The following is a 22,975-nucleotide window of genomic DNA, read 5'->3' as shown; positions in this document are numbered from 1 at the left end:
CTAATCAGGAATAACACAGTTTTAAGTGTTTGAAAATATTTACTTTTCCAACAGTGGTTGCCTTTGAATAAACATCTTTTAAAAACACAACTTTGAGTCTGAGTGGGGCTTGGAACTCAAGGGCAGGTTCCTTTAGTCTCGGTTTGCTGTCTTGGTTGTGCCAGTTCTCCTCTTTCGTTGGGTTCTCTGTTTGGGAACGTAACAATCAAAGCAAGAGTAGTATTTTGATCTGATCCTGAGGTGTACTTCCTCTGAAATTGGAGGTTTATATTTAGGTACAGGATTGATGGGGGCTTGGAACTGATTTATTTATTTATTTATTTATCATGTCTAGAGCAACCAGATATTTGTATTACATTTTTAACAAAACAAACAAACAAACAGACAAAACATGAAGTTTGCAAGCTTGGTAGTTGATTAAATGTCCTTTGACCAGTATCTGGCCACTTGGAGTGCCTCTGGTGTTGCCGCAAGGAGGTCCTCCAGTGTGCATATGGCAGGGCTCAGGTTGCATTACAGCAGGTGGTCAATGGTTTGCTCTTCTCCGCACTCACATGTCGTGGATTCCACTTTGTAGTCCCATTTCTTAAGATTGGCTCCGCATCTCGTGGTGCCAGAGCGCAGTCTGTTCAGCGCCTTTCAAGTCACCCATTGGGGAGTCTCTCATTTGGTATCAGCCATTTATTGAGGTTCTGGGTTTGAGCCTGCCACTTTTGGACTCTCGCTTGCTGAGGTTCCAGCAAGTGTCTCTGTAGATCTTAGAAAACTATTTCTTGATTTAAGTCGTTGACGTGCTGGCTGATATCCAAACAGGGGATGAGCTGGAGATGTCACTGCCTTGGTCCTTTCACTATTGGCTGATACTTCCTGGCGGATGTCAGGTGGTGCAATACTGGCTTGACAGTGTAGTTTCTCCAGTGGTGTAGGGCACAGACACCCCTTGATAATGGAACTGATACAAGGAGGTTTAGGAGAGCATAGAGCTTGGAAAGACTTGAAGGGGAGACTGACTTCTCAGAGACATAAATTGTAGGCGATTCTGGGAGTTGTGATATAACCAGTGATTTCTTTTTCTCCCAGTCAGTGGAGAGAAACAGTTGGTTTTGGAAACAGTCCTTTCACAGGCCACATCTTAGGGCTGCAAACATCTCAAGATACACAAGGGAAGGTGAAGAGAAAGCCGCCCTAAAATCATGATGCTTATTAGGACCCACCCATGTTTGTCACAGTTGTTACGTTTCTATTCTACACCACTGCTGTCCCCGTTGGCGTTTGACACATTTTCCCTGCCTGGTCAAGGCTGACTCATAATTGTGGGCCTCTCCTTTGTGCAACCGGTGCTCCCAGTTTGTTTCCTACTGAAGAATAAAAAGCCAAGTTGCTGCAGTAGATTTAGGAGCAAAAGGATGCTGTTGGGGTTTTTGGGGAGGGTTATCTCCAGCACACCTCATTTGGGTGCTACCGTGTCACGCGGCAGGGTTGGAGAACCTTAGATCTGCAAGCTGTTATGGACTACAGTTCCCATAAACTATCCCCATGTTCCTGGGGGCTTCTTAAAGTGATGGCCAAGGCAAAGATTCCTCTATGTTACAGGTCAGCAGCAGGCCAATTTTACAGGTTTCGGGACCAGTTTTTCTGGCGTGTTGGAGGGAAGCAGAATCATGTCCTGCAAGTGATTGTGTCATTTCCAGCTGGTACAATTTCACACCATCTGGGTCATGCCTTTGTCTCTGAATTGGCCTTTAAATCCCTAGAAAGGTGACCAAATGTCTTGCCTTTATTTCCTTTTTCTGCTCTTTCAGAAAAGGCCACGGATGGATCGCTCCAGAGTGAAGACTGGACCTTGAACATGGAAATATGTGACATCATCAATGAGACAGAAGAAGGGTAGGTGCCTGCATCTGTTTGTAATGCTGTAAGGTCCCAGGTTTCAATCCCTCCACCGCCAAATGGATGAGGACTCTACCTGAAGACCTAGGGAAGCATTGCTGCTTACATAGACCAAGGCTCTAAGCGTTTCTCAACCTGGTGGTAGAGACCCCTGGGGGGGGGGGGGTCGCGAGCAGAGGCGGCCCTAGGTAATTTTCAATGGTAAGCAGACAGGATTTTGCCCCCCCCCCCAACCAATCACTGATATATTTTTTCTGTTTGTCGTCGGAGTTCTGTGTGCCATATTTGGTTCAATCCCATCATTGGTGGAGTTCCGAATGCTCTTTGATTGTAGGTGAACTATACATCCCAGTAACTACAACTCACATATGTCAAGGTCTGTTTTCCCCCAAGAGCGCCCCTGGGCAAAATCAACTATACTGCAAATGCTTACTTTGCGTAATGGGTTGAGCCGCCCCTGGTCGTGAGGGGGTGTCAGAGGGGTCGCCAAAGACCATCAGAAAACGCAGTATTTTCTGTTGATCATGGGGGTTCTGTGTGGGAAGTTTGGCCCAATTCTATCATTGGTGGGGGTTTGCAATGCTCTTTGATTGTAGGTGAACTATGAATCCCAGAAACTACAACTCCCAAATGTCATGGTCTATTGTCCCCAAACTCCACCAGTGTTCACATTTGTGCATACTGAGGATTCGTGCCAAGTTTGGTCCAGATCCATCATTGTTTGAGTCTACAGTGCTCTCTGGATATAGGTGAACTACAACTCCAAAACACAAGATCAATGCCCACCAAAGCCTCCGAGTATTTTCTGTTGGTTCTGTGTGCTAAATTTGGTTCAATTCCATCATTGGTGGAGTTCAGAATGATCTTTGATTGTAGATGAACTATAAATCCCAGCAACAACAACTCCCAAATGGCAAAAATCAATCCCCTCCCGACCCCAACAGTATTCAAATTTGGGCGAATTGAGTATTTGCGCCAAATTTGGTCCAGTGAATGAAAATATATCCTGTATATCAGATATTTACATTATGATACATAACAGTAGTAAAATTACAATTAGCAACTAAAACAATTTTATGGTTGGGGAGTCACCACAACATGAGGAACTATATTCGGGGGTCACGGCATTAGAAAGGTTGAGAAACACTACTCTAACTCAATAGAAAGCGAATTTCTCTTTCCTTAAACCAGATGTGGGCAAAATTCAGCCCTAGAGACTCCAAGAGAAAGCAGGAGTATAAACTAATCAATAATTGTCGAGGCTATCAAATTTTAATGAACTGGAGTTGAATCCTGCTCTTTCCCAGCATGAGTTTTAATGCATTGTTTACTAATAGACGTGTAGCTAAGTCCAACATTTTGTTTCTCTGGCCTTCCTTCACCATCTTCCAAAATGCTGACACAGCAAAAAAGCTTTTAGCTAGATAGTGGATGAGGATGAAAGAGGGAATTCCTTTGTCGGAGGCTTTGTTAACCGGAATGTTTTTACTCCTCTCTCCACTTTATTCTCACTACTTTCTGTAGCCCGAAGGATGCCATCAGAGCGCTTAAGAAGAGGCTGAATGGAAACAAAAACTACAGAGAAGTGATGCTAGCTTTAACGGTAAGAAGAGGTGGAAAAAACCAAAAACAACTCTGATTGGGAAGTCCTGATCTCCTAACATGCCAACCTACCAATGAATCTGATGTTGCGAAAGAGCAATCTGTCGTAATTAAGAAAGGGAAAATCCATCCATTTCTTCAATATGGTCCCTTTCACAGGAATAAGTCTATATCATCCAACTCCACATAGATATGATCATTCTTTTTTTTAAGTGCGTGGAAACGTATGTAAATTTTTCTCCGCGAGTGTCTACCAAAAACATTTTTGTATGAAAGAATCCCTAGTGCATGGGTCCCCAAACTAAGGGCTGTGGGTGTGTGGTGGAAGCAATGTTTACGTTAACGGCAGGTGTGCAGTGAGAGCGCATGAGTGATGGTGTGGCAGCAGTGGCAACAAGTGCGTGTGTGTGGGATGGCTGATGCACACACGGTGCCCGCATGCACACAGAATTAAAGTCTACCTCCCAACAGTGAACTGGCCCTCCTCTTTAAAAGTTTGGGGGCCCCTGCCCTAGTGCATGCACTCTGGTATGCCAATTTTAAGTTGAGATATCCATCACAAAATTCAGAGAGGTAAAATGAATGGTCTGATCAACATGTGTTGTAGAAGCCTTTCATGGCTGGAATCACTGGGTTGCTGTGAGTTTTGGGGCTGTATGGCTGTGTTCCAGAAGCATTCTCTCCTGATGTTTCACCCACATGTGTGGCAGGCATCCTCCAAGATTGTGAGGTCTGCTGGAAACTAGGCAAGTGAGGTTTATATATCTGTGGAATGTCCAGGGTGGGAGAAAGAACTCTTGTCTGTTGGAGGCAAGTGTGAATGCTGCAATTGGCCACCTTGATTTGCATTGAATGGCCTTGAACCTTCAAAGCATGGGTGCTTCCTGCCTGGGAGAATCCTTGGTTGGGAGGTGTTATCTGGCCATGATTGATTCTTGTCTGGAATTCCCCTGTTGTTTGAGTGTTGCTCTTTATTTACTGTCCTGATTGTGGAGTTTTTTTTAATACTGGAAACCAGATTTTGTTCATTTTCATGGTTTCCTCCTTTCTGTTGAAATTGTCCACATGCTTGTGGATTTCAGTGGCTTCTCTGTGTAGTCTGACATGGTGTTTGTCAGTGTGGTCCAGCATTTCTGTTTTCTCCAATAATATGCTGTGTCTAAGTTGGTTCATCAGGTTCTCTGCTATGGCTGACTTCTCTGGTTGAGAAGGAACACTCAAACAACAGATGAATTCCAGACAGGAATCAATCATGGCCAGCTAACATCTCCTAACAAAGTATTCCTCCAGGCAGGAATCAGTCAGTCTTTGAAGCTTCAAGGTCATTCAATGCAAATCAAGGTGGCCAGTTGCAACATTCACACCTGACTCAAGCATAAAAGGGTTCTTTCTCCCACTCTGGACATTCCACAGATATATAAACCCTATTTTCCTAGTTTCCAACAGACCGCACAACCTCTGAGGATGCCTACCATAGATGTGTGTGAAATGTCAGGAGAGAATGCTTCTGGAATATGGCCAGATAGCCCAGAAAACTCACAGCAATCCGGTCTGATCAACATATTATAGAGACTTAGGCAGGATAGGGTTGAACTGGATAACTTTTGGGATCCCTTCTAACTTTGTGATGCTGTGCATCACAAAAATCAGAAAAATAAACATATGTTCCGATCAACATACTAGGGAGGGGAAATTCAGAATTATACTGTATGCCTACATGGTAGAATAGGGTTGGCGTATAGGATTTTTGAGGTGCTATGATTCTTTGATAGGTGACTTAAAGGAGGGCTGACTCCTTCACTATGCGATACAGAATATTGCCCCCAAGAGACTTGTATTTGTATCTGTGCCTGCCATTTGTGACACAGTTCTTCCCTTGCCCAGGTCCTGGAGACCTGCGTGAAGAACTGCGGCCACCGCTTCCACGTCCTCGTCGCCAGCCGTGACTTTATCGATGGCGTCCTTGTCAAAATCATCTCCCCCAAGAACAACCCTCCGACCATCGTCCAGGACAAAGTGCTCGCGCTCATTCAGGTCTGCGGAACCATTCTTATTTTTAATTATGTCTTTTCCAAGAGAAGGATGCTTTTTGAGGTCTGTTCTACCCAGACTGCCCAAGTTATGTGAGCTTTCAATCTGATTAATGCCCTGCTGTTAGAATGGCCAACGGTTGAGTATCTACCTGTATTATAATCACATTATTATTATTATTACTAGCCATCCACTGCCAGGCGTTGCTGTGACCCAGTCTGGTGATCTGGAAAATAAAGGAATGACAAAGTGTTGGTTTCTAATATATGTTATTTTTTATGCTTGTGGGTAAACAGTATTTCTTGTTGTTTCTTTGTCAGTGTTGATGGGCAGATTGTCTGGTTTGCCTACTCTGGAACATGCAACATATCATTGTCCTTCTTTAGGTGTCCCTTTCAAATCTATGATACTATATCTCGCTGTGTGTGAATCATATTAATGGCTGGTTGGCTCTTTGTTGGGAGGGCTTTATTACGTTTTGTTGTCCTGGTGAAGGGAGTTGGACTGCATGGCCTTGAGTATTTTATGTTGGTCATGGGGGTTCTGTGTGGGAAGTTTGCCCCAGTTCTGTCATTGGTGGGGTTCAGAACGCTCTTTGATTGTAGGTGAACTATAAATCCTAGTAACTACAACTCCCAAATGTCAAGATCTATCTCCCCCCCCCCCCCCCAACTCCATCTGTGAATACATGGAGTATTCGTGCCAAGTTTGGTCTAGATCCTTCATTGTTTGAGTCCACAATGCTCTCTGGATGTAGGTGAACTACAGCTCCCAAACTCAAGGTCAATGCCCACCAAACCCTTGTGTTTTCTGTTGGTCATGGGAGTCCTGTGTGCCAAATTTGGTTCAGTTCTATTATTGGTGGGGTTCAGAGTGCTCTTTGATTGTAGGTGTACTATAAATCCCAGCAACTACAACTCCCAAATGACAAAATCTTTTTTTTTTTTAGTGAAGGACATACATTGGGTTAAGCGTCTTGTGTCCAAATTTGGTGTCAATTCGTCCAGTGGTTTTTGAGTTCTGTTAATCCCAAAAGCGAACATTACATTTTTATTTATAGAGATGATGATATAACAAGAACATGGGTATAATACAAGTGGATAGAGCAGGCATGGGCAAACTTTGGCCCTCCAGGTGTTTTGGACTACAACTCCCACAATTCCTAACAGCCTATGCGGCTGTTAGGAATTGTGGGAGTTGAAGCCCAAAACACCTGGAAGGCCAAAGTTTGCCCATGCCTGATATGAACAGTGGTGCAGGATCCAACCTCCACTGCTAAATGAAACATCTCAGCACTATGCATAATGGCCATCGTGTGGGAGGAAAGCTTAGTTGTGAAACCCCTGTTTTGTTTCTGTGTGCCAGGCTTGGGCCGACGCGTTCAGGAGCAGCCCCGACTTGACTGGAGTCGTTCACATCTACGAAGAGCTCAAAAGGAAAGGAGTGGAGTTTCCCATGGCAGATCTCGACGCTTTGTCTCCCATCCACACACCGCAGAGAGTAAGGACCTCATCCTTTGAAAGTTTAAAAATCCACATCTCACTATCACTATCGTTGGATAAATTGGATTTTTTGAATGGGATGTTTAACTTTATGAACATCCTATTAACCCTCAAAGTTTTTTTGTTTCTCTTTGGTCATATTCTTGGTTGGAACTGCAGTCTTACCCTTGTGAAATGTAAAGCCTGATAGTTCTCCATGTGGAGTTCTCCTAAACCAGTGTTTCTCAACCTGGGGGTCGGGACCCCTGTGGAGGTCGCGAGGGGGTGTCAGAGGGGTCGCCAAAGACCATTAGAAAACAGTATTTTCTGTTGGTCATGGGGGTTCTGTGTGGAAAGTTTGGCCCAATTCTATCGTTGGTGGGGTTCAGAATGCTATTTCATTGTGGGTGAACTATAAATCCCAATAACTACAACTCCCAAATGGCAAGGTCTATTTTCTCCAAACTCTACCAGTGTTCACATTTGGGAATATTGAGTATTTGTGCCAAGTTTGATCCAGATCCACCATTGCTTGAGTCCACAGTGTTCTCTGGATGTAGGTGAACTACAACTCCAAAAACTCAAGGTCAATGTCCATCAGACCTTCCCAGTATTTTCTCTTGGTCATGGGAATTCTGTGTGCCATGTTTGATTCAATTCCATCATTGATGGAGTTCAGAAGGCTCTTTGATTTAAGGTGAACTATAAATCCCAGCAACTTCAGCGTTACCAAATGACAAAATTGATCACCCCCAATTCCACCAGTATTCAAATTTTGGGTGTATCAGGTATTTGTGCTAAATTTGGTCCAGTGAATGAAAATACGCCCTGCATATTTACATTATGACTCTTAACAGTAGCAAAATTACAGTTATGAAGTAGCAACGAAAATAACGTTATGGTTGGGGGTCTCCACAACATGAGGACCTGTACTAAGGGGTTGCGGCATTAGGAAGGTTGAGAACCAAGTCATCAGAAAATGCGTTTACTTTATAACTTTGTCTCTTTAGAGGTGCCGTATATACTCGAGTATAAGCTGGCCTGCATATAAGCCGAGGCACCTAATTTTATCACAAATAATGGGGAAAACATGTTGACTCGAGTATAAACTGAGGGTGGGAAATGCAGCAACTATGGACACATTTCAATATAAAAATAGATACCAATAAAATTACATTAATTGAGGCATCAGTAGGTTTAATGTTTTGAATATTTACATACAACTGTAATTTAAGATAAGACTGTCTAACTCTGATTAAACCATAATTCTAACTTTCTTCAATGTAAATGTACTTACATATCCTTCCAATAATAGTAAAGAAAAGAAAATAATAAATGTAATAAAAATAATAACAGAGTAAATAACGGAAATGTAATAATACAATAATATTAGAGCAAAATAACAAATGTAGTAATAAAATAGGGTAAAATAATAAATGTAATAATAATAATAATAATGAGAGTAAAATAATGGAAATGTAATAATAACAGTAATAATGGAGTAAAATAATAAATGTAATTATAGCAATTATAATAGTAAAATAACAAATGTAATAAAATAGGGTAAAATAATAAATGTAATAATAATAATAAGAGTAAAATAACAAATGTAATAATAACAATGATAGAGTAAAATAATGGAAATGTAATAACAACAGGAATAATGAAATAAAATAATAAATATAATTATAAAAATAGAGTAAATAACTGAAATGTAATAATACAATAATATTAGAGCAAAATTACGAATGTAATAATAAAATAGGGTAAAATAATAAATGTAATAATAATAATAATGAGAGTAAAATAATGGAAATGTAATAATAATAATAATAGAGTAAAATAATGGAAATGTAATAATAGTAATAATGGAGTAAAATAATAAATGTAATAATAACAATTATAATAGTAAAATAACATCTGAAGTAATAAAATAGGGTAAAATAATAAATGTAATAATAATAATAAGAGTAAAATAACAAATGTAAAAATAACAGTCATAATGAAATAAAATAATAAATATAATTATAAAAATAGAGTAAAATAATAAATGTAATAATAATAATAGAGTACTATAATCAATGTAATAATATCAAGAATAAATAAAGGAAAATAATTATTTTCCTAGTTATTATTAACTAGAATATGTAGAGTAAAATAATAAATGTAATAAATATAATCAAATAAAATAATGTTAATGTAATAATATTAATAATAAATAGAGTAAAAAAATAAAAGTAATAATAATAACAGAGTAAAATAATAAATAACCTTGACTCGAGTATAAGCAGAGAAGGGCTTTTCTCATCCTCAAAAAATGACTGAAAACTTGATTTATACTCGTGTATATATGGTAGATTCTATAGGTTCTGTTTAATACCTCTATCCCTATTTAAATTGGACGGTGAAAGAGGACATCCCTATCTAGTGCGTTCCTGTATTTTGCATGGTTTAGTCAACTTGTGCTTCCAGTGTGTGGCTGTCCAAAAGGAATAGTAACTATGTCAAATGTCCATCTCTTTTTCTGATGGGCGTCCCCAGAGTGCTCTGCCTCATAATTTGTTCTTCATTTGTGTCCTTTTCCCCTCCTAGAGCGTTCCCGAGGTTGACCCAGCCACCAACATGAACCGGTCCCAATCCCATCAGAGGGTGGGCTCCGGTTCCTTCTCTCCCTCCCCGACCGCTTTCTCGGCGCCACAGGCTCCGGCTTTGAACATCGCCAGCCCAATCACTGCAAACACAGAGCAGGTACCTTGCCAGAGGGGCAGGACGAGGCCTCTTCCCCTCGTAGCTGGGAGGGAAAGCCCACGCGTGGCGCTAGAGTTCAACACAAACACTTTTCTCTCCTCTTTTCCTGCTTCTGCTGGAGATCGCACGGCTCCGCAGCGAGCTGGACGTGGTGCGTGGGAACGCGAAAGTCATGTCGGAGATGCTCACAGAAATGGTCCCCGGGCAGGAGGACTCGTCGGACCTTGAACTGCTGCAGGTCAGTTGGAATGTTGTCCTCCATCTTCTTTCCTTCTCTTTCGGCCTTGAATGCGTTTTCCATCTTTGTATTATTTTACAACCATGTAATGCACTTTAACTGCCGTGGCTCAATGTTATGGAATCCTGGGATTTGCAGTGTCCCCTCTTAACTTTCTCTTCTCCAAACTGAACGTCCCCAGCTTCTTACTGGATTACTGCAATGCACTCTACGTAGGGCTACCCTTAAAGACGGCTCGGAAATTACAATTTGTCCAACGGTCGGCAGCCAGATTAATAACCGGAGCAATTTACAGGGAGCGGTCAACCCCCCTGTTCAAGGAGCTCTGGTGGGGACGAGGGACAGGGCCTTCTCGGGGGTGACCCATCGGCTCTGGAACTCCCTCCCACTGGAGATTAGAACTGCTCCTTCTCTCCTGACTTTTAGAAAACAGGTGAAAACCTGGCTCTGGAAACTGGCATTTGACGAGTGAGTCAATAACTCATGGCTATATGGATGGATGGTGATGAACAACAATTTTATTGTGATGACTTGGCCATTGTAATTATATGATTGGATTTTTGGTATTTTAATGTGTTAGTGTATTACGGAATGTGATGTTTTTAAACGATTGCTTGTGATATTATTGACTCTAATTCCCTTTTTGATCTGCTGCATCACACTGTTGTCTCATGTTTAGTTTATTTATTTTATTTATTTACAATATTTATATACCACTTTTCTCACCCCTCAGGTTAGGGTCTTACTAAGGCACCTGGATCCTTTTCATTTCAAGCCAGGTGTCTGCTGTAGTTCAGCCTTTGATTATGCCTACACCAGGTCTCTCTGGGGATTCTGGGCCTACTAGTCATTCTGATGACACTGGAGATTCTGGGTGTGCAGTTCAGTAGAAGAGCCAGCAAGAGATTTTAAGCCCTGAAAATGAGGGTCTGTGTGTGAAGGCCACATTCCTGAAAGGTAGTTCACTAGGGAAGCAAGGTCAGACATAAATCGGAGTTCAGAGGATGAAAACGAAAGTCCAGGTGGACAGGCTAATGAGCAGTTAGATAGGAGATTTACGTTCCATACACATAGAGCTACTCAGGAGAGTTTACGAAGGTCAAAATGCTATTAGCCAAGAAATCCTTATTAGTTTCCCAGGGGCGAAGGCATGATTTTCTCTCTATATTAACTAGCCCAGCAGATGAGTCTGTCAGTCCAGGCAACATTGATGTTTGAGTATAGAGTAAAGTCAAGGGATTTCTAGTTTCATGTTCCACGTTTCCTTTTGTTCATGTCTCATGATTCCAAGTTTTGAGGACTGTTCCTGAATCCCATGTTTTGGATTTATTCTCCTTTTCTGTTCTTGGTTTTTGATGCTACTTGTGTACTATGATTTCTGTGGATTATTCCTGATACTTGGACTTCAGTTTTTTATACTTTTTTTCTGTGTCAGGAGAGACTTGAGAAACTGCAAGTCGCTTCTGGTGTGAAAGAATTGGCTTTCTGCAAGAACATTGCCCAGGGGACACCCAGATGTTTGATGCTTTACCATCCTTGTGGGAGGCTTCTCTCATGTCCCTGCATGGGGAGCTGGAGCTGACAGAGGGAGCTCAACCCGCTCTCCCTGGATTTGAACGGCTGACCTGTCGGTCAGCAGTCTTGCCAGCACAAAGGTTTAACCCATTGCACAACCGCAATGCTTTACTTCAGTAAACTGCTTTGCTCTTTTATCTTGGACTGGAGTGTGTGTTAAGTACAGAGGTGATTCCCAGACTTGGACTACAACAGTGCCACTCATCCATATCCTGTTTCATTTGCCTTTTTAGCTGCCGTATCACACTGTTGACTCATGTTCAGCTGGGGGTCCTAGATCCCTCTCAAAAAGTCTGTTTTCCACTGAGCTCTGTTCTTTGCATTCTCCCCAGGAGCTGAACCGGACTTGCCGAGCCATGCAGCAGCGGATTGTGGAACTGATCTCCCGCGTGTCCAATGAGGAAGTCACAGAAGAGCTACTCCATGTAAACGATGACTTGAACAATGTCTTCCTTCGATATGAGAGGTATGCCAGCCTTCTCTGCAAGTGCACATTTCCTCGGACTCCGATCATATGTCTGTTGCCTTCATTTCCCTACCAAACCTGGCTACTTAAATGTATCAATACATGTTTTAACAACAACATCAACAACAGTAATAATAACAATCCATATTTTAATAATAATAATAATAATAATAATAATAATAACAACTTTATTACCTGTCTCTTTAACTGCTTAGAACCAGGCATTGTGTCATTCCGATGTGGTTCTGCTCCAGAAGTGAATTGACACAGTTTCACCTTTTTGAATCCTGGGATTTTCAGGGGGGGGGGGGGGGGTGAGGCCATAGTGAGGACCCACCTTGGACTACAAGGCTCACCAAACTACCAAGCCAGGGATTGCTTAAGATGAAGCAGCGATCATTATCAAGGCCTGGCTAAATATGTTCCTTTCTACTTCTGACAGCTTTCATGATAAGGACTTGGAGGTTTTGGGTTATTATTATTATTATTATTATTATTTGTATCCTGCATTTTCTTTCATAAAAAGAACCCAGAGTGCATTAGAGTAGAGAGTACAGTTTCTAGCTGTGCTGAAAGGCACCTGACGGCCATAGTTGGTCTTTATATGATTTTGAATTGCCTTCTTTCACCTTCCACCTTTCTTGCTGAGTGCATGAAGACTCCTCTGTTTGCTCCTAGGTTTGAACGGTATCGGTTGGGGCGGTCTGCGCAGAATGCTAGCAACGGGGTAAGAAAATACGTTTTCATATGTGTATTTTTTGTTGATGATGTGTTTTTTGCTATGTCGTGACCCACCTTGGGACACCAGAAATAAAATAATAATGATAATAATAATAATAATAATAATAGTAGGCTGGAGGTTTAGCACAGCTGGTAAATCATCAGCAATTATAAGATCTATCAACCAAAATGTTGCAAGTTCGAAGCTCTGGTTTGGCGTGAGCTGCCAACTGTTAGCCTAGCTCATTGTTTACCTAACCAATTCGAAAACAGCTTTAGCTGTGATTAGAGAAATTAGGTACCGCTAAAAAGCAGGGGAGGTGTTTTACGACACTATAAAGAAAGAAGATCAGAAAATGCTGGGCAAACAAAAGGAAGGAAGAAGTCCTGATGGCTCTTTGTCATAGAGGATAGAGCAGCAGCACCCCCTGGACTCAAGCCCAGCCTTCCATGGTACCAAAAACAGCTGGACACTGAGTCGAAACAAACCACCCCCATCTGTTCTGTCTGTCTGTGTATTGTGTATACAAAAGCAGCACTGAATGTTTGCTGTGTATATGTACTGTGATCCTCCCTTCGGGGTGAGAAGGGCGGAATATAAAGTGTTGTTATTATTATTATTATTGTTATTAATAGTAGTAATAGTAGTAGTAATGTCTTGCCAGTTTCTGGCAAAACTGTGGAACTCACAGCCACTGGATAGAGTAACATTTCCACCATCCTTGCTATTTCAGGAAAGTAAAAAGTACAACACAAAACCCTGGAAAGCCATAGATGCCAGTATTGAGCCCAAGATCAGACCTCATAGAATGCAACTTCTTATAGTACCATAATACTAAAACTGACTAAAGGCCATTCAAATGTACATCAGTAAAGAGAATGCAGCATTTCACTCCTGATAGTGATACGGTTTGGGACCCGCCTACCTGCATGACTGCATTTCTGTGTATGAACCCACACGATCTCTTTGATCATCTGGAGAGGCCCTGCTTGTGCTCCCATCTGCTTCGCATGCACGATTGATGGGGATAAGGGAGAAGGCCTTCTCGGTGGTGCCCCCCCCCCGACTCTGGAACTTACTTCCCAAGGACATCAGTCAAGCCCCAACTCTGGCAACCTTTAGGAGGAGCCTGAAAACGTGGCTGTTCCAGTGTGCCTTCCCAGAATAAGGAAAATTCTCAGCAATATGCCCTCAGAATGCACTTTACTACTGGTTTCGGATTGGCTGTGTTCCCTCATCTCTCTTTGAAAACCCTATACCAGTTATATCCTACCTTGTTCATGCCCAGCATTTATTTTTTAATTTTTAAACTATTACATTTGGCCCGGCCATAGGTTTCTAAATTCTTGTGTGTTATTGTTTATTGATTATTGTTTATATGTGATTTATATTAATTGTATTGTATTTATTGTTTTTGTTTATTGCTTTTTTTTATTGATGTACTGTCGGGCTTGGCCTCATGTAAGCTGCTCCTCGTCACTTGGGAAGATGGTGGTGGGGTATAAATAAAGCTGTTATTATTATTATTATTATTATTATTATTATTATTATTATATCTTGGTTGCTGCTCAGAGGTCTGGAAAGCAATCCTTATGAGGGACGGTTTGGGGAGTTGGGTATGTTGAGATGGGCGGAGAGAAGACCAAGAGGTGACGTGGCAAATACCTATTTGGACCATGTTTTCTGCTGCTCCAGAAACTGCAACACAAATTACGTATAACAAAAGAAAGGGACCAGTTTGGCTTCCAGATCTTGTGCCAAACTTCTCTGCCTTGTGTGTGACCACTTTCTGTTGTCACGAATGACCCAATAGGTTCTCAGCGAGGTGACCGAAGACAACTTGATAGACCTGGGGCCCGGCTCTCCAGCAGTAGTCAGCCCCATGGTTGGGAACACAGCTCCTACTGCCACGCTTTCTTCCCAACTGGCTGGAATCGGTGAGTGACCATCGTGTACTTTAGACCAGCAGGTGTTTTGCAAATGGGGATGGCACAAAGTGGGTCCACAGGACAGGTTCTTGGGGCTCTTTTTTCTGAATGGGGAGTGGATAACCCTTTATTGCATCAGCTCCACTGGCTGCCAGTTGGTTTCTTTTCTTCCATATTTAAATTATAATTTCCAAGGTGTACGCATTACAACATAAGTAAAGATATACACCTAACTATTGGTATATAAAGCCACCAATTAAAAGTAGAAAATTTACACTTTCTAATAATTGTAAAACATATGTATCATATTTGAAAGAAAACTTCCCAACCTTACACCGAGATAATTTTACAATATTTTGTTCTATAAAAGCTCTTAACAAGCAATATGTGTGTATGTGTGTGTGTGTGTGTATGTAACATTTACATCAAATCTTCAAAAGTAACCTAATCTATATAAATAAAAATGTAATGTTTGTTTGTGGGATTAACAGAACTCAAAAACAACTGGGTGAATTGACACCAAATTTGGACACAAGTCACCTACTAGCCCAAGGAGTGATCATCACTCAAAAAAATTGATTTTGTCATTTGGGAGTTGTAGTTGCTGGGATTTATAGTTCACCTATAATCAAAGAGCATTCTGAACTCCACCAATGATGGAATTGAACTAAACATGGCACACAGGACTCTCATGACCAACAGAAAACACTAGAAAGGTCTTGGTGGGCATTGACCTTGAGCTTGGGAGTTGTAGTACAATGATGGATTTGGACCAAACTTGGCACGAATATTCCATATGCCCAACTAGGAATACAGATGGAGTTTTGGGGAAATAGACCTTGACATTTGGGAGTTGTAGTTACTGGGATTTACAGTTCACCTACAAACAGAGAGTATTCTGAACCCCATGAACTGTTTACCCACAAGCATAGAGAAAATACATATATTAGAAACCAACACTTTCTCATTACTTTATTTTTCTAGATCACCAGACTGGGCCACAGCAACGCGTGGCAGGGGACGGCTAGTTGTACAATATATATCATAATCTTGCTCTTCTTTCTGACAATGTATTTTTAATGTATTTTCGAAGGCTTTCATGGCCGGGATCACTGGGCTATTGTAGGTTTTTCCGGGCTATATGGCCATGTTCTGGAGGCAATTTTTCTCCTGACGTTTCGCCTGCATCTATGGCAAGTATCCTCACTACCTCTGAGGATGCTTGCTATAGATGCAGGCGAAACGTCAGGAGAAAAATTGCCTCCAGAACATGGCCATATAGCCCGGAAAAACCTACAACAACTCAATGTATTTTTAATCACTCCATGCTATTATGGACCATTCTTTAAATATTCTACCTACCGTATATACTTGAGTATAAGCTGACCCGAATATAAGCCAAGGCACCTAATTTTACCACAAAAAACTGAGAAAATGTATTGACGCGAGTATAAGCTGAGTGTGGAAATGCTGCAGCTAATGGTAAATTTCAAAATAAAAATAGGTAGCAATACAATTACATTGATTGAGGCATCAGTAGATTAAATGTTTTTGAATATTTACAAAAAAAGTGTAATTTAAGATAGACTGTCCAACTCTGATTAAATCATAATTATTTATTTATTTACTTCATTTGTATACTGCTCTCTCTCAGCCTGTAGGCGACTCAAAGCAGTTTACAGCCAAGTCAGTATACAAAGTGCACAACATTAGCATTTAAAACAGTAACCAAGGCAACTACATCAATATAACAATACATCAATACATCAATATAACATCAATACATCAATACATAATTCTAAACTTCTTCGATGTCAGTGTGTTTACGTATCCTTCCAATAATAATAAAGTGAGTAAAATAATAAATGTAATAATAATGATGATGATGATTATTATGATGATGATGACAATAATGTTTAAAAGTTTTTGTCGACCTTACATGACACGGTGCAACATAGGAAAATGCCGCTTTGAGTCTCCTTTTTTAGAGTTAAAAAACAGGGTAGTAGTAGTAGTAATAATAATAATAATAATAATAATAATAATAATAATCTAAAAATCAGAAGAGGATGGCAATCAACATTGAATTAAAATTCACAAGTTAGTATGAGAGAGGATGAGGTTGTCTCTCAGATGATGAAGAGAACACAAGTAGCAAATAGATCAGGAAAAGAAAGGAGATTAAAATCATTGCTTCCAGTTTACCAATCATGGGTTTTTCTTGGCCTTTATTTCTCACAGGCAGCTTTCTTTTTCCTCCCTCTGAGGCAGAGAGAGCCTGACTTGGCCAGGAATACCCAATAGGTTTTCCATGGCCAAAGGGGGATTTGAACCCTAGGCAGTGTGAATGGGCTTCACTTACTTTGTGCCATTTCCATCTTGATTCTATGTGTTTTTTACTGGTGGGTGGCTCCACGGCTTTTGTCATGTTCTCAAAGGTGCCTGAGACCCCTCCAGACCGAGAATGCCTTTCCCACCGTGTTCTTATTCCCCTTTTCCTGCGTCTTTGCAGATTTGGGCGCAAACAGTGTCAGCGGGACACTCAGCTCCCTCCCGCAGCCCAATCCCCGTGACGACTTCGACATGTTTGCACAGACGAGGGGTGGCGGCACCTTAGCGGATCAGCGCAAGACGTACGTATTGATTGATTGATTGATTGATTGAAAATATTTATATTCTTCCCTTCTCACTCCAAAGGGGACTCAAGGCGGGGCACATACACGGCAAACCTTCAATGCTGGGACACAAATTCACATATACATACATAAACATTAAAAAACATTTATCAAAATATTACAGTACACCATTTAAAACCTTCCTAGTCATCCACGTCAAATCTAATTGGCCTGGTAATCTTTCCTATTGTTCCTTTATTGCCTTGTCCCGAAAGTTTGGTCCCACAGCCAAGTTTCTATCATCCTTCTAAAGGACAGGAGGGAGGGGGCCAACCTGATCTCACCAGGAAGGGAGTTCCATAGCTGGGGAGCAATCACTGAGAAGGCTCTGTCTCTCGTCCCCACCAATTGTGCCTGTGACAGTGGCGGGATGGAAAGCAGGGCCTCTCTGGAGGATCTTAATCTCCGCGATGGTTCATAGAGGAAGATGTGTTCAGACAGGTAATTTGGGCCGGGGCTGTTTAGGTCTTTATAGGCCCAAGCCGCACTTTGAATTGTGCCCGGAAGCAAACTGGCAGCCGGTGGAGCTGGCGTAACATGAGAATTGTATGCTTCCTGTATGCCGCCCCAGTTATTAACCTGGCTGCCTCTCGTTGGACTATTTGAAGCTTAGAATCATAGAATCATAGAATCAAAGAGTTGGAAGAGACCTCATGGGCCATCCAGTCCAACCCCCTGCCAAGAAGCAGGAATATTGCATTCAAATCACCCCTGACAGATGGCCATCCAGCCTCTGTTTAAAAGCTTCCAAAGAAGGAGCCTCCACCACACTCCGGGGCAGAGAGTTCCACGGCTGAACGGCTCTCACAGTCAGGAAGTTCTTCCTCATGTTCAGATGGAATCTCCTCTCTTGTAGTTTGAAGCCATTATTCCGCGTCCTAGTCTCCAGGGAAGCAGAAAACAAGCTTGCTCCCTCCTCTCTGTGGCTTCCCCTCACATATTTATACATGGCTATCATATCCCCTCTCAGCCTTCTCTTCTTCAGGCTAAACATGCCCAGTTCCCTAAGCCGCTCCTCATAGGGCTTGTTCTCCAGACCTTTTATCATTTTAGTTGCTCTCCTCTGGACACATTCCAGCTTGTCAATATCTCTCTTGAATTGTGGTGCCCAGAATTGGACACAATATTCCAGGTGTGGTCTAACCAAAGCAGAATAGAGGGGTAGCATGACTTCCCTAGATCTAGACACTATGCTCCTATTGATGCAGGCCAAAATCCCATTGGCTTTTTTGCCGCCACATCACATTGTTGGCTCATGCTCACCTTCCTCCCCACGAGGACTCCAAGATCTTTTTCACACGTACTGCTCTCGAGCCAGGCACCCCCCATTCTGTATCTTTGCATTTCGTTTTTCCTGCCACAGTGGAGTATCTTGCATTTGTTACTGTTTCCCAAAGTGGAGTAGCTTCCGAGCAGTCTTCAAAGGCAGCTCCGCGTAGAGTGTGTTGCAGTAGTCTACCCTAGATGTAATGAGAGCATGGACCACCGTGGCTCTGTTTCAAAGGAGCTCGCTTTGGGGTACCAGATGCTCCGTGGCCTTCAAGTCCTTCACTTGCCAGGACAGCTGGTTGATCTCTTGCTGATGTCTGGTTTGACCCAGAATGCTGTTGAAGTCCAACTCCCAGCATTCTCCACCATTAGCTTTGCTGGGAATGGCAGTTCTGCAACTTTTTGGAAACTATCCTCTGCCTTCTTTTTTCCATTGCTGTCTCCAGTCAGTGACAGAGCAGGCAATTAGACCTGATGCTGAACAGATTTTCCTTGTTTAGTAAAGAGGAAGAGGAGAGGATAGTCTTCCTGTCTGCAAGAAGACTCATGGGTCTGATTAATCATCCTCAGCATCTGAACCCTCATTCCTCCTTAAAGCAATCCCTGTAAAGTGATGTTTTAGAAGTCTCTCCTAGCTAGGAGATGTTTGCAAATTTCCCAGCACACCTGTGTCAAACTCAAGGCCTTTGGGCTGAATCCATCCTTCTATGTCAGTATTTCTCAACCTTCCTAATGCCGCGACCCCTTAATACAGTTCCTCATGTTGTGGTGACACCCAACCATAACATTATTTTCATTGTTACTTCTTAACTGTAATTTTGCTACTGTAGTCATTTTTTTTTTTTTGTCGTGTGAGGAGCGACCTGAGAAACTGCAAGTCGCTTCTGGTGTGAGAAAATTGGCCGTCTGCAAGGACATTGCCCAGGGGACGCCCGGATTATTTGATGTTTTTATCATCCTTGTGGGAGGCTTCTCTTATGTCCCCGCATGAGGAGCTGGAGCTGATAGAGGGAGCTCATCCGCACTCTCCCCGGATTCGAACCTGCGACCTGTCGGTCTTCAGTCCTGCCGGCACAAGGGTTTAATCCACTCCACCACCAGGGGCTCCATATTGTAGTCATAATGTAAATATCTGATATGTGGGATGTTTAACCCTTTCAGTGACTCACATTTTTGTAATTAAAAATATTTACCGTATATACTCGAGTATAAACCGACCCGAATATAAGCCGTGGCACCTAATTTTACCCCAAAAAACTGGAAAAATTTATTTGCTCGAGTATAAGCTGAGGGTGAGAAATGTAGCTGCTACTGGTAATCATCAAGAGGTTAAATGTTTTTGAGTATTTAAACTGTAATTTAAGATAAGACTGCCCAACTTTTATTCAACCATTATTCTAACCTCCTTCAATGTAAATGTGCTTACCTATTACCTATAAAAGGTAAAGGTAGTCCCCTGACATTAAGTCCAGTCATGTCTGACTCTGGGTGTGGTGCTCATCTCCATTTCTAAGCCGAAGAGCCAGCGTTGTCCAAAGACACCTCCAAGGTCATGTGGCCAGCATGACTGCATAGAGCACCGTTACCTTCCCACCAGAGTGGTACCTATTGATCTACTCACATTTGCATGTTTTCGAACTGCTAGGTTGGCAGAAGCTAGGGCTGACAGCGGAAGCTCACGTCGCTCCCCGGAATCGAACCTGTGACCTTTTGATCAACAAGCTCAGCAGCTCAGTGCTTTAACCCACTGCGCCACCGGGGGCTCCATATTACTTATAATGATAGAATAAAATAATAAATGTAATAACATGTAAAAAAATAATAGAGTAAATAATGGAATTTTAATAATAATAGTAGTAATAATAAAGTAATGTAATAACAACAATAGAATAAAATAAGAAATGTATTAAAAGTAATAATACAGTAAATGTAATAATAATAGAGTAAAATAATAAATGTAATAAAAGTAATAATAGAGTAATGATAAAGTAACATAATGATAGAATAAAATAATATAGAATAAAATCGATAAAATAATGATGGAATAAAATAATAACATGTAATAACATGTAATAAAAATAATAAATAATGGAAAATTAATAATAGTAGTAATAATAATAAAGCAATGTAATAACAATAATAGAGTAAAATAATAAATGTAATAAAAATAATACTAATAGCAGAGTAAAATAATAAATAAGCTTGACTCGAGTATAAGCCGAGGGGAATTTTTTCAGCCTAAAAAGGGGCTGAAAAACTAGGCTTATACTTGAGTATATACAGTAGTTAATATTTAATATTTCTAACAGTTTCTGAAGTAGAACAACTATTTTCAAAGTAAGTATGGCACAGGGTTGTTGTGAGTTTTCCGGGATGTATGACCATGTTCCAGAAGCATTTTCTCCTGACGTTTTGCCTGCATCTATGGCAGGTATCCTCAAGAGTACTACACAATTAAACAGCAATAACACTTTCAAACCAGGAACATATTTTTTTTTGTCAAATGTTGTTCCATAGTGTAGTAGGCTACTGAATTGATGCACATAACATTAAAGGACTTCTGGCTTCTCCTGTGACCCCTGCTGTTGAACAGGGGTCCTCAAACTTTTTAAACAGAGGGCCAGGTCACAGTCCCTTAAACTGTTGGAGGGCTGGATTATACCCATATATACTCGAGTATAAGCCGACCCGAATATAAGCTGAGGCACCTGATTTTACCACAAAAAACTGGGAAAACTTATTGACTCGAGTATAAGCCGAGGATGGGAAATGCAGCAGCTATGGGTCAGTTTCAAAATAAAAATAAAAACTAATAAAATTACATTAATTGAGGCATCAGTAGGTTGACTGTTTATTAATATTTACATAAAACTGTAAGATAAGACTTTCCAACTCTGTCTAAACCATTATTCTAACCTTCTTCAATGTACATGTGTTTACATATCCAAATAATAATAGAGTAAAATAAATGTTGTAATAATAAAAATAAAGCTAACCTATAAATGTAATAATAATAATAATAATAATAATAATAATAATAATAATAGAGTAAAATAATAAATAACCTTGACTCGAGTATAAGCCGAGGGGAGCTTTTTCAGCCTAAAAAAAGGGCTGAAAAACTAGGTTTATACTCGAGTATATACAGTAATTTGAAAAAAAATGAATGAATTCCTATGCACACTGCACATATCTTATTAGTATTCCAAAAACACTTTAAAACAATACAATAATTAAAATGAAGAACAATTTTAACAAATATAAATGTGTTAGTATTTCAAAGGGGAGTGTGGGCCTACTTTTGGCTGATGAGATAGGATTGTTGTTGTTGTTGTTTTGTGCTTTCAAGTCGTTACAGACTTAGGTTGACCCTGAGCGAGGGCCGGGTAAATGACCTTGGAGGGCCACATCCGGCCCCCTGGGCCTTAGTTTGGTGACCCCTGCTGTTGAATCTTAACCATCCTCATTTTCTTTTTGTTTCAGGGTGACCTACGAAGACCCCAAGGCCGTCAAAGGGTTGGCGTCTGCCCTGGATGTCCGGAAACAGACTACGGCAGGGGTAGGTCGCTTCTCTACTCTCTTTCATTTTGAATGGAGGAAATCCAGTCTCTGGCCTTCCTGGCGGCACCGATAGGCTCTCTTACATACTATTCTACAGCTTTGAATTCCTGAAGGTTGGGAAGGCCTTGCAAAAGGTGGCACTGAATATTTCTTAAAAATGGTTTCAGGATCTACTCCTCAGTGGTGACTTCCAGAATGAACGGGAAGGCATTTAGTGGGGAAATTTCTGTATTATATCACTTTCTTGCACCGAGTCAGGCAGGGGGCAATCTTTCTTGAAAAGCAGGTATTTCCCCCTAGGACCCTTTCTCTCTTTTGGTTGAAGGTGGGATTTTTAGACCTGGAGCCTGGGCTGGATTTGAGACACAAAGATCCCTCTTGGTCTTATTCACTGAATATATAGAAGGACCTTTTTTTAGATCAAAAAATACACTCCTCACCTGCAGTTCCAGCCATGTTTACTTTCTGATAGCAGAAGTAATATGGAGTCCTTCCTTCCATTCTGCATTGTGTCCTCCTGGGGGTGCAAGGGAGCCATGGGATAGTCTTTGTGGACTTCCTAAGGAAGTTATGGGTCTGAACGTATCTGGCATTAAGAGAAGCAGAGCATGAGAAAAGGAGAGAAACCACTCGGAGACAAGGGCCAGGGTTTGGGGGATTACCATTCTTAGCATACCCCAGACCAGCATGACCAGTTGGGAGTTGCAGTCCAATTTCCAATGAAGGCAATAGAAGCTGGAGAGCAAGTGCATTGCTTCCATTGGATGAACATAAGTTTTGCTCTTTGCCT

General features: G+C 41.3%; 1 protein-coding gene across 5 annotated transcripts in view; it reads left to right on the top strand.

Annotated features, from left to right (window-relative positions):
• The window catches only part of LOC137095013 (TOM1-like protein 2), a 49,693-nt gene that overhangs the window by 9,443 nt on the left and 17,275 nt on the right, over positions 1-22,975 (top strand). For all 5 annotated transcript variants that reach the window (XM_067461163.1, XM_067461161.1, XM_067461160.1 and 2 more), the window contains exons 2-12: positions 1,803-1,887; positions 3,415-3,493; positions 5,377-5,526; positions 6,889-7,023; positions 9,597-9,752; positions 9,874-9,990; positions 11,898-12,031; positions 12,710-12,758; positions 14,566-14,689; positions 17,193-17,313; positions 22,108-22,183. In XM_067461163.1, the coding sequence (XP_067317264.1) occupies positions 1,803-1,887; positions 3,415-3,493; positions 5,377-5,526; positions 6,889-7,023; positions 9,597-9,752; positions 9,874-9,990; positions 11,898-12,031; positions 12,710-12,758; positions 14,566-14,689; positions 17,193-17,313; positions 22,108-22,183 (1,226 nt within the window). The remainder of the gene's footprint in view (positions 1-1,802; positions 1,888-3,414; positions 3,494-5,376; positions 5,527-6,888; positions 7,024-9,596; positions 9,753-9,873; positions 9,991-11,897; positions 12,032-12,709; positions 12,759-14,565; positions 14,690-17,192; positions 17,314-22,107; positions 22,184-22,975) is intronic.

This window comes from Anolis sagrei, chromosome X, assembly GCF_037176765.1.
Source record: "Anolis sagrei isolate rAnoSag1 chromosome X, rAnoSag1.mat, whole genome shotgun sequence".
Taxonomy (NCBI): Eukaryota; Metazoa; Chordata; class Lepidosauria; order Squamata; family Dactyloidae; genus Anolis; species Anolis sagrei.
This window is presented reverse-complemented; position numbering and strand designations above follow the sequence as displayed.